The 14,279-nt window shown below is 49.3% G+C and overlaps 1 protein-coding gene across 1 annotated transcript in view; it reads left to right on the plus strand.

Moving 5' to 3' along the window:
- The window catches only part of prom2 (prominin 2), a 31,220-nt gene that overhangs the window by 10,368 nt on the left and 6,573 nt on the right, over positions 1-14,279 (plus strand). The window contains exons 6-15 of the mRNA XM_056292041.1: positions 960-1,080; positions 2,958-3,021; positions 3,171-3,260; positions 5,008-5,204; positions 6,801-6,875; positions 8,273-8,336; positions 8,509-8,665; positions 8,806-8,958; positions 12,295-12,418; positions 12,578-12,666. Coding sequence (XP_056148016.1) covers positions 960-1,080; positions 2,958-3,021; positions 3,171-3,260; positions 5,008-5,204; positions 6,801-6,875; positions 8,273-8,336; positions 8,509-8,665; positions 8,806-8,958; positions 12,295-12,418; positions 12,578-12,666 — 1,134 coding nt within the window. The remainder of the gene's footprint in view (positions 1-959; positions 1,081-2,957; positions 3,022-3,170; positions 3,261-5,007; positions 5,205-6,800; positions 6,876-8,272; positions 8,337-8,508; positions 8,666-8,805; positions 8,959-12,294; positions 12,419-12,577; positions 12,667-14,279) is intronic.

The following is a 14,279-nucleotide window of genomic DNA, read 5'->3' on the forward strand; positions in this document are numbered from 1 at the left end:
GAGGGAGGTGGTATGCTGAAGCGCGGGGATGCGCTTCCCAGAGGATAGGGGTAGTGTAACGACCATGGATGAGTAGACTCGCGAGCCCTTGGCTAACGGGTCGGACCCTTTAGTTGACTGGTCAACATAGTCGCCTGTGGTGCGGGAGACCCGGGTTCGCATCCCAGCTGTGGCGGTGCCTGGCTGGCCCTGAATTCACTACAATATAACTCCTAACGCTACAGTAAATCCCTGAAGAGGTGAGGACAAGCCAAAACACCCTCCCACTGCAAAAATGTCCTCACTTCAATGGTTAAAAACTCAAATTAGAGGGTCCGCGGTGGTGTAGCGGTCTAAGCATCGGCTTTGTGTTGATGCAGTTGCCCACTGGGGACCGGGGTTCGCGCCCCGGTCTCGTCAGATCCGACTATGGCCGGACTCGATGAAGCAGCAATAATTGGCAACGCTGTCTTCGGGAGGGGGGCAGTGTCGGCTTGTGTTCGTCACATGAACGCGTCTCTGTGTGTGTCGGAAATAGCAGTGGTTCGGCCTGGAGTCGCTTTGTCACGAAAGTGGCGAGGCGTCTCCTTCGAGACTGCCGGCCGGAGAGACGCAGCTGGCGAACGCATGCAGTACGAGGGTCAATGGGGGTCAATTGGCCACTAAATTGGGAGAAAAAAGGGAAAAAATCAGAAATAACATTTAGAAAAACTCAAATTAGCCTTCACAAATATAACACCAATGAAGGACAAAACATGTCCTCCATGGAAAAGTCCTCTTCGAAGTAAAAATCAAGAAATTACTACTAATAAAAATACTGTAAAAGTTAAATCTGAAGGACCTGTGTATACTCATGAAATTAATTTCATATATATAGAATCAGTGATAGCTGAACAAACACACACACACACACACAAACATTTCATGTTGAGTTTTTGTTCATTCTGGTGTGTGTCTGTTGTTTGTGTCCGTGTCTTCAGTGCGGGGAATATCTGCATGTTCAGAAGTAACGAGGACTTCAGAGTCAACGTGAACCAAAGTGTCATGGAGCTCAGCAACACTTTGGACAACCTCCAAACATACCTCACTTCTGTGCCACAGGTAAGAGAGCCATGCCAAGCTGATGCAGGCCTGGTGTCCGGATGTCCTTATTCCTCTGACGGACCCTAGAGGCCTGTAAAGGAAACACAGCGAGGCCAAGGGGCTCGGGACTGTAGCTGTAGTTACCTGTACTGATGAATTGAGTGCTGTTGGTTTATGTGACCCTTTATTTGTGACCCTTTGTTATGTCTCACCTTTTCCTCTCCAATTGTATCCGGCCAATTACCCCATTTTCCGAGCCGTCCTGGTCGCTGCTCCACCCCCTCTGCCAATCCGGGGAGGGCTGCAGACTACCACATACCTCCTCCGATACATGTGGAGTCGCCAGCCGCTTCTTTTCACCTGACAGTGAGGCGTTTCACCAGGGGGACGAAACGCATGGGAGGATCATGCTATTCCCTCCAGTTCCCCCTGCCCCCTGAAGAGTTGCCCCAACTGGCCAGAGGAGGCACTAGTGCAGCGACCAGGCCACATACCCACATCCGCCTTCCCACCCGCAGACACGGCTAATTGTGTCTGTAGGGACGCCCGACCAAGCCGGAGGTAACACGGGGATTCGAACCACTGACCCCTGTGTTGGTAGGCAACGGAATAGACCACTATACTACCTGGATGCTCCCTTTTTATTTTATTTTATTTTATTTTAATTTATTTAAAAAATTGTGCCTTTTTTTTTTTAGCATTTTTATCATTTTTTTAGATGTAAATTTTTACAGCATTTAGCATTTTTTTTTTAGCATTTTTAACTTTTTTTAAATGCAATCATTTCACAGAATGTTCTAGTGTTCATTTAGGATGAGTCACGAGGTACACCTCTACGCGGTCACAGTCACGAGGTACACCTCTACACACTCACAGTCACGAGATACACCTCTACACACTCACAGTCACGAGGTACACCTCTACACAGTCACAGTCACGAGGTACACCTCTACACTCACAGTCACGAGGTACACCTCTACACACTCACAGTCACGAGGTACACCTCTACACACTCACAGTCACGAGGTACACCTCTACACTCACAGTCACGAGGTACACCTCTACACACTCACAGTCACGAGGTAGACCTCTACACACTCACAGTCACGAGGTACACCTCTACACACTCACAGTCACGAGGTACACCTCTACACGGTCACAGTCACGAGGTACACCTCTACACGGTCACAGTCATGAGGTACACCTCTACACACTCACAGTCACGAGGTAAACCTCTACACACTCACAGTCACGAGGTACACCTCTACACACTCACAGTCACGAGGTAAACCTCTACACACTCACAGTCACGCGGTAAACCTCTACACTCACAGTCACGAGGTACACCTCTACACACTCACAGTCACGAGGTACACCTCTACACAGTCACAGTCACGAGGTACACCTCTACACGGTCACAGTCACGAGGTACACCTCTACACAGTCACAGTCACGAGGTACACCTCTACACAGTCACAGTCACGCGGTACACCTCTACACACTCACAGTCACGAGGTACACCTCTACACAGTCACAATCACGAGGTACACCTCTGCGCGGTCACAGTCACGAGGTACACCTCTTCATCAATCTGGTCTGGGTTGACAGTATTTCTTCTGTTACAAACCGGCCCTCAATTACTCATTCAACCCAGCGATTACAGAACGGCCGTGTGCCCTGCAGTGTCAACACACTTATCTTAAAAGCAGGAGGGGCAGGTGAGGGTAGGAAGGAGAGAGATAAACGACTGTGTTTAAGGTTGTTTTTTTTTCCTTTTTATTTGCTAATCTGTCTCACAGGATGAGTTATTTACCCTGTTAAGTGTTTTACTTAAGAGCATGCCGTGCATTTAAAGCACATTAAGTACTGTGTTTTGCCCTCTTGCCTACCTTCAGCAAATTGACCTTGTGGTGAATGAGAGCTGCAGGACTGTTAATGAGGTCGCCGGCAACCTAAATGGTAACTATCAGGGACTGACTTTTTTGTTGTTGTTGTTGAGGAACTGACTCTACTTCTGTTTTTCCTAAAACCTCTTACACACATTTCCCTGTTCTCTTCACATGTGTAACCCCTTCCTGTTTTGTTGTTGTTGTTTTTTTTTGTGTCAGCCATTGGCCCTCAGCTAGGGAAAGAGATCCAGGTGGGCTTTCAAGGACCCCTGGACCCGGCCCTAGATTCAGTTAGAAACGTAGACCAAGGTAAAGTACATCCCTGTATCCTCCTGGTACGTATGATAGTTTCCAATTGGTTCACTGCAATAACAGGCGGCACGGTGGCCCAGTGGTTAGTGCGGTCGCCTCACAGCAAGAAGGTCCTGGGTTCGAACCCCGGGGTCGTCCAACCTTGGGGGTCATCCCAGGTTGTCTGTCCTCTGTGTAGAGTTTGCATGTTCTCCCCATGTCTGCAGTGGGTTTTCTCCGGGTGCTCCGGTTTCCCCCACCATCAAAAGGACATGCATGTTAGGGTTAATACTTCTGTCTGTGCCTCTGAGCAAGGCAATGGGAAAAGAACTGGAGTTGGTCCCCGGGCGCTGCACGAAGGCGGCAGCCCGCTGCTCCTAGCTACACAGATCACAGCTAGGATGGGTTAATTTGTAGTAACTGAATTCCCCCAAGGGGATTAATAAGGGAATGTTAATAAACTTGCTCTCAGGTTTGGTTTGGGTCGTTATGCCACTATGTATTGTTAATAAGGGTGGGATACCTGCAGTCAGTTGAGACTGAAGACATCACTTAGATGATGATGAAACGTATCTGTCGATACAGGTTGTGTCCAGATGAGCTGATTCGACTTTCTTTGACACACAGAAATATGTCGTCATCTCGTTTCAAGAATCGCTTACTCATCAGAAACGGACTATGCAAGATTATTATCATGATTCAAGAACATTTATCTTGAGTTATCTAGCCTAGCTTAGATATTCACACCTAGGGTAATTTAGTACGGCCGATTCACCTGACCTACATGTCTTTGGACTGTGGGAGGAAACCGGAGCCCCCGGAGGAAACCCACACAGACACGGGGAGAACATGCAAACTCCACACAGAGGACGACCCGGGACAACCCCCAAGGTTGGACTACCCCGGGTCCCGAACCCAGGACCTTCTTGCTGTTAGGTGACTGCGCTAACCACTGCACCACCGTGCCACCCTCAGACCTAAATCGAAACGCTTATATCTTCTAACATCACTTGTCACTTTAGTCATGCATTTTTTACTCCCTCCTTAACCTGGAAATGAAAAGGTAGAATTCAGTTTCTCTGTTTTTCTCTTTGAAAGACAGCTCCCACTAGTTCAGCTTATCTCCGCCCTCTTTTTTTGTGTGATGTTCGTGATGTCATCAGGCACTCATTTACATACAGCTAATCAGATCAAATCATCAGACTATGAAACCCCGCCCACCTCTACCACCAACCCTTACTTATACTTGTCACTCAAAGGTCATCTCGTGAATATTAATGAGCAGACCACAGTTCAGGACAGTAATGGAGAAGGTATAAAAACCAACTAGTGGTCATTTACACGTGAAAATGTTGCTGAATGTTTTGTTGTGCCGTCTTCAAAGCTTTCAGCCATGAAGTCTGAGGACTGAGTTCAGCTTGACTTTCAAAAAAAAGCGTATGTATAAGTAAAAGAAGAAGAAGGCTTTTTGGGGAGAAGTGATTTAAGTGGTTTCAGTGTCAAATAATTGCATGACTTAACTAAAAAGTTACACTTCAGACTTGACAGAATAACTTAAAATCAACCTCAGAAATGTAATTTGTAGGTTTCTGGTTTTTCATGTCAACAAGTGTTTTCACGAAGAGATCTTCAAGAATCTCATCAAGACGTCTCTCCTAGTTTGAAACATATTACTGCGTTAGTAGATTATTGTGCTTGTTTTAGGGATTTTCTTGTTTGAATATTCTCCATTTTGTCTGGGTTTTGACACGGCGTTGATGAGCAGAGGTGAACGACACCAGCGATCGGCTGGGGGAGCTGACCTCCTCTCTGGCCCGGCTGCAGTCCAGCGCAGACCTCCTCCAGGCCAATCTCAGCACCGTCCGAAACAACATCAACCAGACCCTCTCCAACCGAAGCTGTGTCGGCTGCTCCAGTCTAAAGGCCGAGCTGGGAGAACTGACTGTGGACGTTTCAGTCGCTGTGAGTAGTGATGTGTCGTGCGACGGAAAGGCCTCGAGATGTTTGTAAGATTTGTTTACGTGAGCATGAGAGAGATCGGCCCTGTGTGATGGCCCGGCGGCCTGTCCACGGTGTCTCCCCGCCTGCCACCCAATGACTGCTGGGATAGGCTCCAGCACCCCCGCGGCCCTGAGAGCAGGATAAGTGGTTCGGATGATGGATGGATGAGCATGAGAGAGAGTCCCCCTTGTGTGTCTTGCATCTAGGCATGCAGCGATGCCGGTCCCAGGCTGCGCTGCAGTTTCAGTACGGGAGACTTTTTTGTTGTTGTTGGATCTTTCCCCCTTTTTCTCCCCAGTTGTACCCAGCCAATTACCCTGCTCTCTGCTCCACCCCCTCTGCCAACCTGGGGAGGGCTGCAGACTACCACACGTCTCCTCCGATACATGTGGAGTCGCCAGCCGCTTCTTTTCACCTGACAGTGAGGAGTTTCACCAGGGGGACGTAGCGTGTGCGAGGATCACACTATTCCCCCCCGACCGACCAGAGGAGGCGCTAGTGCAGTGACCAGGACACATACCCACATCCGGCTTCCCACCCGCAGACACGGCCAGTTGTGTCTGTAGGGACGCCCGACCGAGCCGGAGGTAACACGGGGATTCAAACCAGCAATCCCCATGTTGGTGGGCAACGGAATAGACCGCCACGCTACCCAGATGCCCCCGGTATGGGGGATTTTACCCAAGGCTAGAATCTGACACCAAAAGCCAACATTGTGATAAATAAAAACAAAGTTGTGTGATTTACTGCAGTTTTGGCACATGGAGCCGTATATTCCTGTCATGGAGGCAACAAACTGATTCCATCCGAATGGTTTTGCCCATTAACACGGGGTACTGGATCACGTCGGTACTCCGTACTCACCGAATACCTAAAAGGAACCGGTATCGGCTGTGAAAACACGATATCGGTGCATCCCCACTTTCGTCTTACACAAGTCAAGTCAAGTCTCATTTAATTGGTGTAGCCCATTATCACAAATTACAATTAGCCTCAAGGGGCTTTACAGCAACACAACTAGAAGGTCACAGGGGAGTGGCTAATGATGTATCAGTGCTGGAAAGCGCAGCTGAGTTGCCGTAGGAAGGGAGGATTACTGTGATGGTTTGGCATACCGATAGTGCCCATAGGTCATGACTCGATGTGTGTTGTGTGCTTTTGTTTGCTCAGGCCTGGTGTGTCCCCCTCATCCCGCTTTGTCTATGCTTGTCTGCTCTCCTGTCCTCTCCTCATTTTCCTCCCCTCTCCTTTCTTCTCGGGTCCTCCTGTCTACTCTAGTCCCAATTTTTGAGGTCACAGATTTTGACTTGAGTGTCAGCTCGCTGTCTGTTATACAGTCAGACTGTGATTTGGTACCAATGAAAACGCCAGAGTAACTTCTTTTCTGTTCCCTGCTTCCCCCTGCTGGTAATATACGGTATTACACCAACATTACTGCTCAAGAACCGCCCCTAATGCTGTGTGTGTGTGTGTGTGTGTGTGTGTGTGTGTGTGTGTGTGTGTGTGTGTGTGTGTGCGTGTGTGTGTGTTTGCCTTTTCTCTGGGCATTTTCCACAGATACCTGGTCTGAGCTCGTTTCAGTCGGCTGTGGAGGACATCATAGAGGCTGATCTCAAATCTAAAATTGAAGCGGTCGGTGATTTTCTGCTCATTATGAACCACTAAAACAATATCACTACACTCAACCTATCACCCCACAATGCTCGCCTTGTTGGTCCCATATCAGCGCAAGAACAAGTGGCGAGAAAGGAAGGCGGAGCGTGAAGTCAGTACGACCAGAGATAATGCGATATGCACCGGAACAAAAACACAATCGATCCGAGCTGCTTTATTTCGCCTTGCATCTGAGCTGATGCGGACATGTGCGAACACAACACAGCGGTTCTTTGCTGGAACAAGACCGAAAAGAAGACACTCAGATCTCACATTACTGAAAGTGAATTCCTGTCAGTGCTATTATGAACACGATGAATTCATCACGATGAATGTGGTTTTGTTGGCTCCATCAGGACGCGACCTCCAGCGCGCACTGGGGCGGTTTGCAGCTGAGTGAAATGGCCGGGATGAGAGTCAGCACCTCCAAGTCTGAGGCCCTGGTTCTCTACCGGGAAATGGTGGATTGCTCCCTCTGGGTTGGGGATGAGATGTTGCCTCAAGTGAAGGAGTTCAAGTATCTCGGGGTCTTGTTCACGAGTGAGGGTAGGATGGAGCGGGAGATTGACAGGTGGATTGGTGCAGCATCAGCAGTAACGTGGACGTTGTGCCGGACTGTTGTGGTGAAGAGGGAGCTGAGCCGGAAGGCAGAGCTCTCAATTTACCAGTCAATCTTCATTCCAACCCTCACCTATGGTCATGAGCTTTGGGTAGTGACCGAAAGGGTGAGATGGCGGATCCAATGGGCTGAAATGAGTTTCCTCCGTAGGGTGTCTGGGCTCAGCCTTAGAGATAGGGTGAGGAGCTCAGAGTAGCTCAGAGTAGAGCCGCTGCTCCTTCGCATCAAAAGGAGCCAGTTGAGGTGGTTCAGGCATCTGATTAGGATGCCTCCTGGGCGCCTACCTTTGGAGGATTTCCGGGCACATCCAACTGGGAGGAGACCCCGGGGTAGACCCAGAACTCGCTGGAAGGACTACATGTCCGATCTGGCCTGGGAACGCCTTGGGATCCCCCAGGAGGAGCTGGAGGGCGTTGCTGGGGAGAGGGACAGCTGGAGTGCCCTACTTAGCTCGCTGCCATCGCGACCCGACCCCGGAGAAGCGGCTGATGATGAATGAATGAATGAATGAATGAATTCGTCATACCTCAAACTTGATAAGTGAGATGCTTAAGATGAAACCTAGTAAGGTTAAAGGCCAAGCACATGTATGTAGTATGTGTATATATGAGAGATAGATAGATAGATAGTTTACACAGTTATTACCTCAGATGAAGGGGAAAATGTGTGTGTGTGTGGGGGGGGGGGAGTTGGAGGCAGGGGTTGTTCAGTAAATGTATATTCCAGTGAGACCATGTCCTGCTGGTCTTTGTTTCAGGGTGAGGACTACTACAACACCATTCCCCAGCGAGTGACCAATGACACCAAGGACGTAGTTCAGAGTAAGTACGCACGATCGTATCCGTCCCAGAATTCTCAGGGTTACCACCCTCGGGAACCGCTCATTTGTCCGTATGTGAAAAATACTGTCCGAGATAAGGACTGCCCGGCTGTCTACACGTCTCTGAAGTGTGTGTGTGTGTGTGTGTGTGTGTGTGTGTGTGTGTGTATCAGGAACTAAAGTGCAGCTGGAGGACATTAAAAGACAGATGTCCCAGGTGTCTAGTGACCTTCCTCTCGCTGCTCTGACCAATGTGTCGGACTCTCTGGTCCAGCTGGAGAGAGACATCAGCACACACGTCCCAGAGGTCAAGAGAGCAGAATATATCAGGTAATGAGCTTGCCTCACACACACACACACACACACACACACACACACACACACACACCATCTATCGTTAGAAAACTCTTCTAAAGGGCGTATGTCCACATGTGTTGATGAATCGTGTGTGTGTGTTTGTGTTTCTCCAGGTGGGCTGTGTGTGTAGTCCTGTGTTGCATAGTGCTGGTGGTGGTGGTGTGTAACATCCTGGGTCTCCTCCTGGGCCCTCTGGGATTAAAACCCAAGGCAGACCCGACGGAGCGCTCCAGCACGGCCAACTGTGGAGGAACCTTCCTCATGATGTGAGTACTGCCTTCAACTGTCTGTGTAAGTACTGCTCAGCTGTCTGCGAGTACTGCCTTCAGCTGTCTGTGAGTACTGCCTTCAGCTGTCTGTGTGAGTACTGCCCAGCTGTCTGTGAATACTGCCTTCAGCTGTCTGTGAGTACTGCCTTCAGCTGTCTGTGAATACTGCCTTCAGCTGTCTGTGTGAGTACTGCCTTCAGCTGTCTGTGAGTACTGCCTTCAGCTGTCTGTGAATACTGCCTTCAGCTGTCTGTGAATACTGCCTTCAGCTGTCTGTGTGAGTACTGCCTTCAGCTGTCTGTGTGAGTACTGCCTTCAGCTGTCTGTGTGAGTACTGCCCAGCTGTCTGTGAGTACTGCTTTCAGCTGTCTGTGTGAGTACTGCCTTCAGCTGTCTGTGTGAGTACTGCCCAGCTGTCTGTGAGTACTGCCTTCAGCTGTCTGTGAATACTGCCTTCAGCTGTCTGTGTGAGTACTGCCCAGCTGTCTGTGAATACTGCCTTCAGCTGTCTGTGTGAGTACTGCCTTCAGCTGTCTGTGTGAGTACTGCCCAGCTGTCTGTGTGAGTACTGCCTTCAGCTGTCTGTGAGTACTGCCTTCAGCTGTCTGTGAGTACTGCCTTCAGCTGTCTGTGAATACTGCCTTCAGCTGTCTGTGTGAGTACTGCCTTCAGCTGTCTGTGTGAGTACTGCCTTCAGCTGTCTGTGAGTACTGCCCAGCTGTCTGTGAATACTGCCTTCAGCTGTCTGTGAATACTGCCTTCAGCTGTCTGTGTGAGTACTGCCTTCAGCTGTCTGTGTGAGTACTGCCCAGCTGTCTGTGAATACTGCCTTCAGCTGTCTGTGAATACTGCCTTCAGCTGTCTGTGTGAGTACTGCCCAGCTGTCTGTGAATACTGCCTTCAGCTGTCTGTGTGAGTACTGCCCAGCTGTCTGTGAATACTGCCTTCAGCTGTCTGTGTGAGTACTGCTCAGCTGTCTGTGAGTACTGCCTTCAGCTGTCTGTGAGTACTACCTTCAGCTGTCTGTGTGAGTACTGCCCAGCTGTCTGTGAATACTGCCTTCAGCTGTCTGTGTGAGTACTGCTCAGCTGTCTGTGAGTACTGCCTTCAGCTGTCTGTGAGTACTACCTTCAGCTGTCTGTGTGAGTACTGCCCAGCTGTCTGTGAGTACTGTCTTCAGCTGTCTGTGAGTACTGCCTTCAGCTGTCTGTGTGAGTACTGCCCAGCTGTCTGGGTGAGTACTGCCTTCAACTGTCTGTGTAAGTACTGCCTTCAGCTGTCTGTGTGAGTACTGCCTTCAACTGTCTGTGTGAGTACTGCCCAGCTGTCTGTGAGTACTGCCTTCAGCTGTCTGTGAATACTGCCTTCAGCTGTCTGTGTGAGTACTGCCCAGCTGTCTATGAATACTGCCTTCAGCTGTCTGTGTGAGTACTGCTCAGCTGTCTGTGAGTACTGCCTTCAGCTGTCTGTGAGTCCTGCCTCCAGCTATCTGTGTGAGTACTGCCTTCAGCTGTCTGTGTGAATACTGCCTTCAGCTGTCTGTGTGAATACTGCCTTCAGCTGTCTGTGTGAGTACTGCCTTCAGCTGTCTGTGTGAGTACTGCATTCAGCTGTCTGTGAGTACTGCCTTCAGCTGTCTGTGAGTACTGCCTTCAGCTGTCTGTGTGAATACTGCCTTCAGCTGTCTGTGTGAGTACTGCCTTCAGCTGTCTGTGTGAGTACTGCCTTCAGCTGTCTGTGTGAGTACTGCCTTCAGCTGTCTGTGTGAGTACTGCCCAGCTGTCTGTGAGTACTGCCTTCAGCTGTCTGTGAATACTGCCTTCAGCTGTCTGTGTGAGTACTGCATTCAGCTGTCTGTGAGTACTGCCTTCAGCTGTCTGTGTGAGTACTGCCTTCAGCTGTCTGTGTGAGTACTGCCCAGCTGTCTGTGTGAGTACTGCCTTCAGCTGTCTGTGAGTACTGCCCAGCTGTCTGTGAGTACTGCCTTCAGCTGTCTGTGAATACTGCCTTCAGCTGTCTGTGTGAATACTGCCTTCAGCTGTCTGTGTGAGTACTGCATTCAGCTGTCTGTGAATACTGCCTTCAGCTGTCTGTGTGAGTACTGCCCAGCTGTCTGTGAGTACTGCTTTCAGCTGTCTGTGAGTACTGCCTTGAACTGTCTGTGTGAGTACTGCCCAGCTGTCTGTGTGAGTACTGCCTTCAACTGTCTGTGCGAGTACTGCCTTGAACTGTCTGTGTGAGTACTGCCCAGCTGTCTGTGAGTACTGCCTTCAGCTGTCTGTGTGAGTACTGCCCAGCTGTCTGTGAGTACTGCCTTCAGCTGTCTGTGAATACTGCCTTCAGCTGTCTGTGTGAGTACTGCCTTCAGCTGTCTGTGAATACTGCCTTCAGCTGTCTGTGTGAGTACTGCCTTCAGCTGTCTGTGAATACTGCCTTCAGCTGTCTGTGTGAGTACTGCCTTCAGCTGTCTGTGAGTACTGCCTTCAGCTGTCTGTGTGAGTACTGCCTTCAGCTGTCTGTGTGAATACTGCCTTCAGCTGTCTGTGAGTACTGCCTTCAGCTGTCTGTGTGAGTACTGCCCAGCTGTCTGTGAGTACTGCCTTCAGCTGTCTGTGAATACTGCCTTCAGCTGTCTGTGTGAGTACTGCCCAGCTGTCTGGGTGAGTACTGCCTTCAACTGTCTGTGTAAGTACTGCCTTCAGCTGTCTGTGTGAGTACTGCCTTCAGCTGTCTGTGTGAGTACTGCCTTCAGCTGTCTGTGTGAGTACTGCCTTCAGCTGTCTGTGAGTACTGCCTTCAAGTGGCTGTGTGAGTACTGCATTCAGCTGTCTGTCTGCCACATGTTCTGTTACAAGATAATTCTGCTACTGCCACTGCTGATACTACTACTAATACTACTCCAGTACTACCAGTACTGGACTAGTTACTATGACTACTGCTGAAACTATTACTATTGGGACCACTACTTCTACTACTACTACTGCTACTACTACTACTACTACTACTACTATTATGCTACTACTGCTAGCAATAATTATAATAAAAATATAACTACTATTACTACCACTTCTAATACTGGTACTGATATTACCTAATATTACAACAACTCCTACTTATAATAATGATAAAAATATGACTAGTACAACTAACACAGCGAATACTACTTCAACTGCTACTACTTCTACTACTACTACTAATAGTGCTATGACTACTACTACTACTAAAACAACTACCGCTACTACTAATAATGATGATAGTATTTCCTCCATAGAAGTCTGTGATGTACTTCAGTAGTGAACTCTTGTTTGACCTGTGACCTGGATGTGCTTACAGGAGTGCAGGCTTTAGCTTCCTGTTCTCGTGGTTGTTCATGGTGGCGGTGGTGCTGCTTTTCCTGCTGGGAGGGAACGTCTACATGCTGGTGTGTCAGCCTTGGCACAGTGGAGCGCTGCTAAAGGTACTGACACACACACACACACACACACACACACACACACACACACACACACACACACACACACACACACACAACCAGGCCGTCAGAACATTAACAAAGCGTGATCGCATGTGTGTGTGTGTGTGTGTGTGTGTGTGTGTTTCTGCCCTGACCCCACAGTTCATCGATACTCCAGGACTGATTCCAGAGTTTGAGCTCGGTCCAATGTTGGGACTGAAAACCAACCTCACATTCACTGATATTTACAGGTATGTCACTCTGGAGCTCACCTGTCACACACAGACACCACCTGTCACACACAGACACCACCACCACCTATCACACACAGACACCACCTGTCACACACAGACACCACCACCACCTATCACACACAGACACCATCTGTCACACACAGACACCACCACCACCTATCACACACAGACACCACCTGTCACACACAGACACCACCACCACCTATCACACACAGACACCATCTGTCACACACAGATACCACCTATCACACACAGACACCACCTGTCACACACAGAAACCACCACAACCTATCACACACAGACACCACCTGTCACATACAGACACCACCTGTCACACACAGACACCACCACAACCTATCACACACAGACACCACCTGTCACACACAGACACCACCACAACCTATCACACACAGACACCACCTGTCACAAACAGACACCACTACCACCTGTCACACACAGACACCACTTATCCCACACAGACACCACCAGTCACACACAGACACCACCTGTCACACACAGACACATCAGAATAAGATTTGTTGGCCAAGTATGTTTCCACATTCAAGGAACTTGACTCATGTTGGCTCAGACTGTTCACACTAGACAATATGCAGTATGATATATAATACACTGTGGTGATACACAAATGAGGGTAGATTCACCAGGGGCTGCTGCTCCTTTAAAGCAGGCATTCAGAGTGCTGACGTAGGCACTGCTGAGAGTTTCCGGGGGGAGCCATGTTTGCAGCAGCCTAGTGGTTAGCTGGTTGCCACGAGAGATTGTGCTGTATCGGTGTTGTTTTGTGTGGCGAGTAAACGGAATTGACTCGACCTGATCTCTCCATCTCCTCATTCCTGCACTCCCACAACACAATAAGTAAACAATAGACAATATACAATCCACCGTGTACAATACACATGATGGACATCACCAACAGCAGCAAAATGGCTGGGAGTAAGGCAGGTTACACACACTGCTAATAAAGGTTATTAAGGATTAGGGAATGCTGTAAAATTGATTATGTACAGATGACACACATCGTAGCAGTGCAACACAAAGACAAAAACACATATCCAAAAACTACAAGAACTTCAAGAATACACATATCCAAACTAACACATATACCCAAACTAGAAAAAAAAATCACCGTCCAAGGGAAAGAACACCAGCCAGGATGACTATCTGAACTGCTGGTCTGCATGGGATAGCACTTATCTTAGCCTACCCCACTTCCGCGTCCTGTCAGACCACCCTCGGTGTTTCCTCCTCGGGTGCAGCTCCAGGCAGGGGGCATGGTCCTTGGGCCCAGCAGAAGCAGCAGACCAAGCTCCCTCAGCCGATCCAACGTCAGCTCTGCCGGCCAGACACCCTTGACACACCTCCCCGCACTCCTAAAAATACAGTGCCGCCAGACCGCCCTCGGTGTTATCGAAACTGCCGGTCTACATGGGCTAGCAGTTAGCTAAGCCTGTCCCGCTTCCGCGTCCTGTCAGACCGCCCTCGGTGTTTCCTCTTCGGTCTCAGCTCCAGGCAGGGCCGTGGTCCCTGGGCCCACAGGACGCAGCAGACCAAGCTCTCCCAGCCGATCCAGCGTCAGCTCTCCCAGCCAT

The sequence above is a fragment of the Lampris incognitus genome, chromosome 13, assembly GCF_029633865.1.
Source record: "Lampris incognitus isolate fLamInc1 chromosome 13, fLamInc1.hap2, whole genome shotgun sequence".
Classification (NCBI taxonomy): Eukaryota; Metazoa; Chordata; class Actinopteri; order Lampriformes; family Lampridae; genus Lampris; species Lampris incognitus.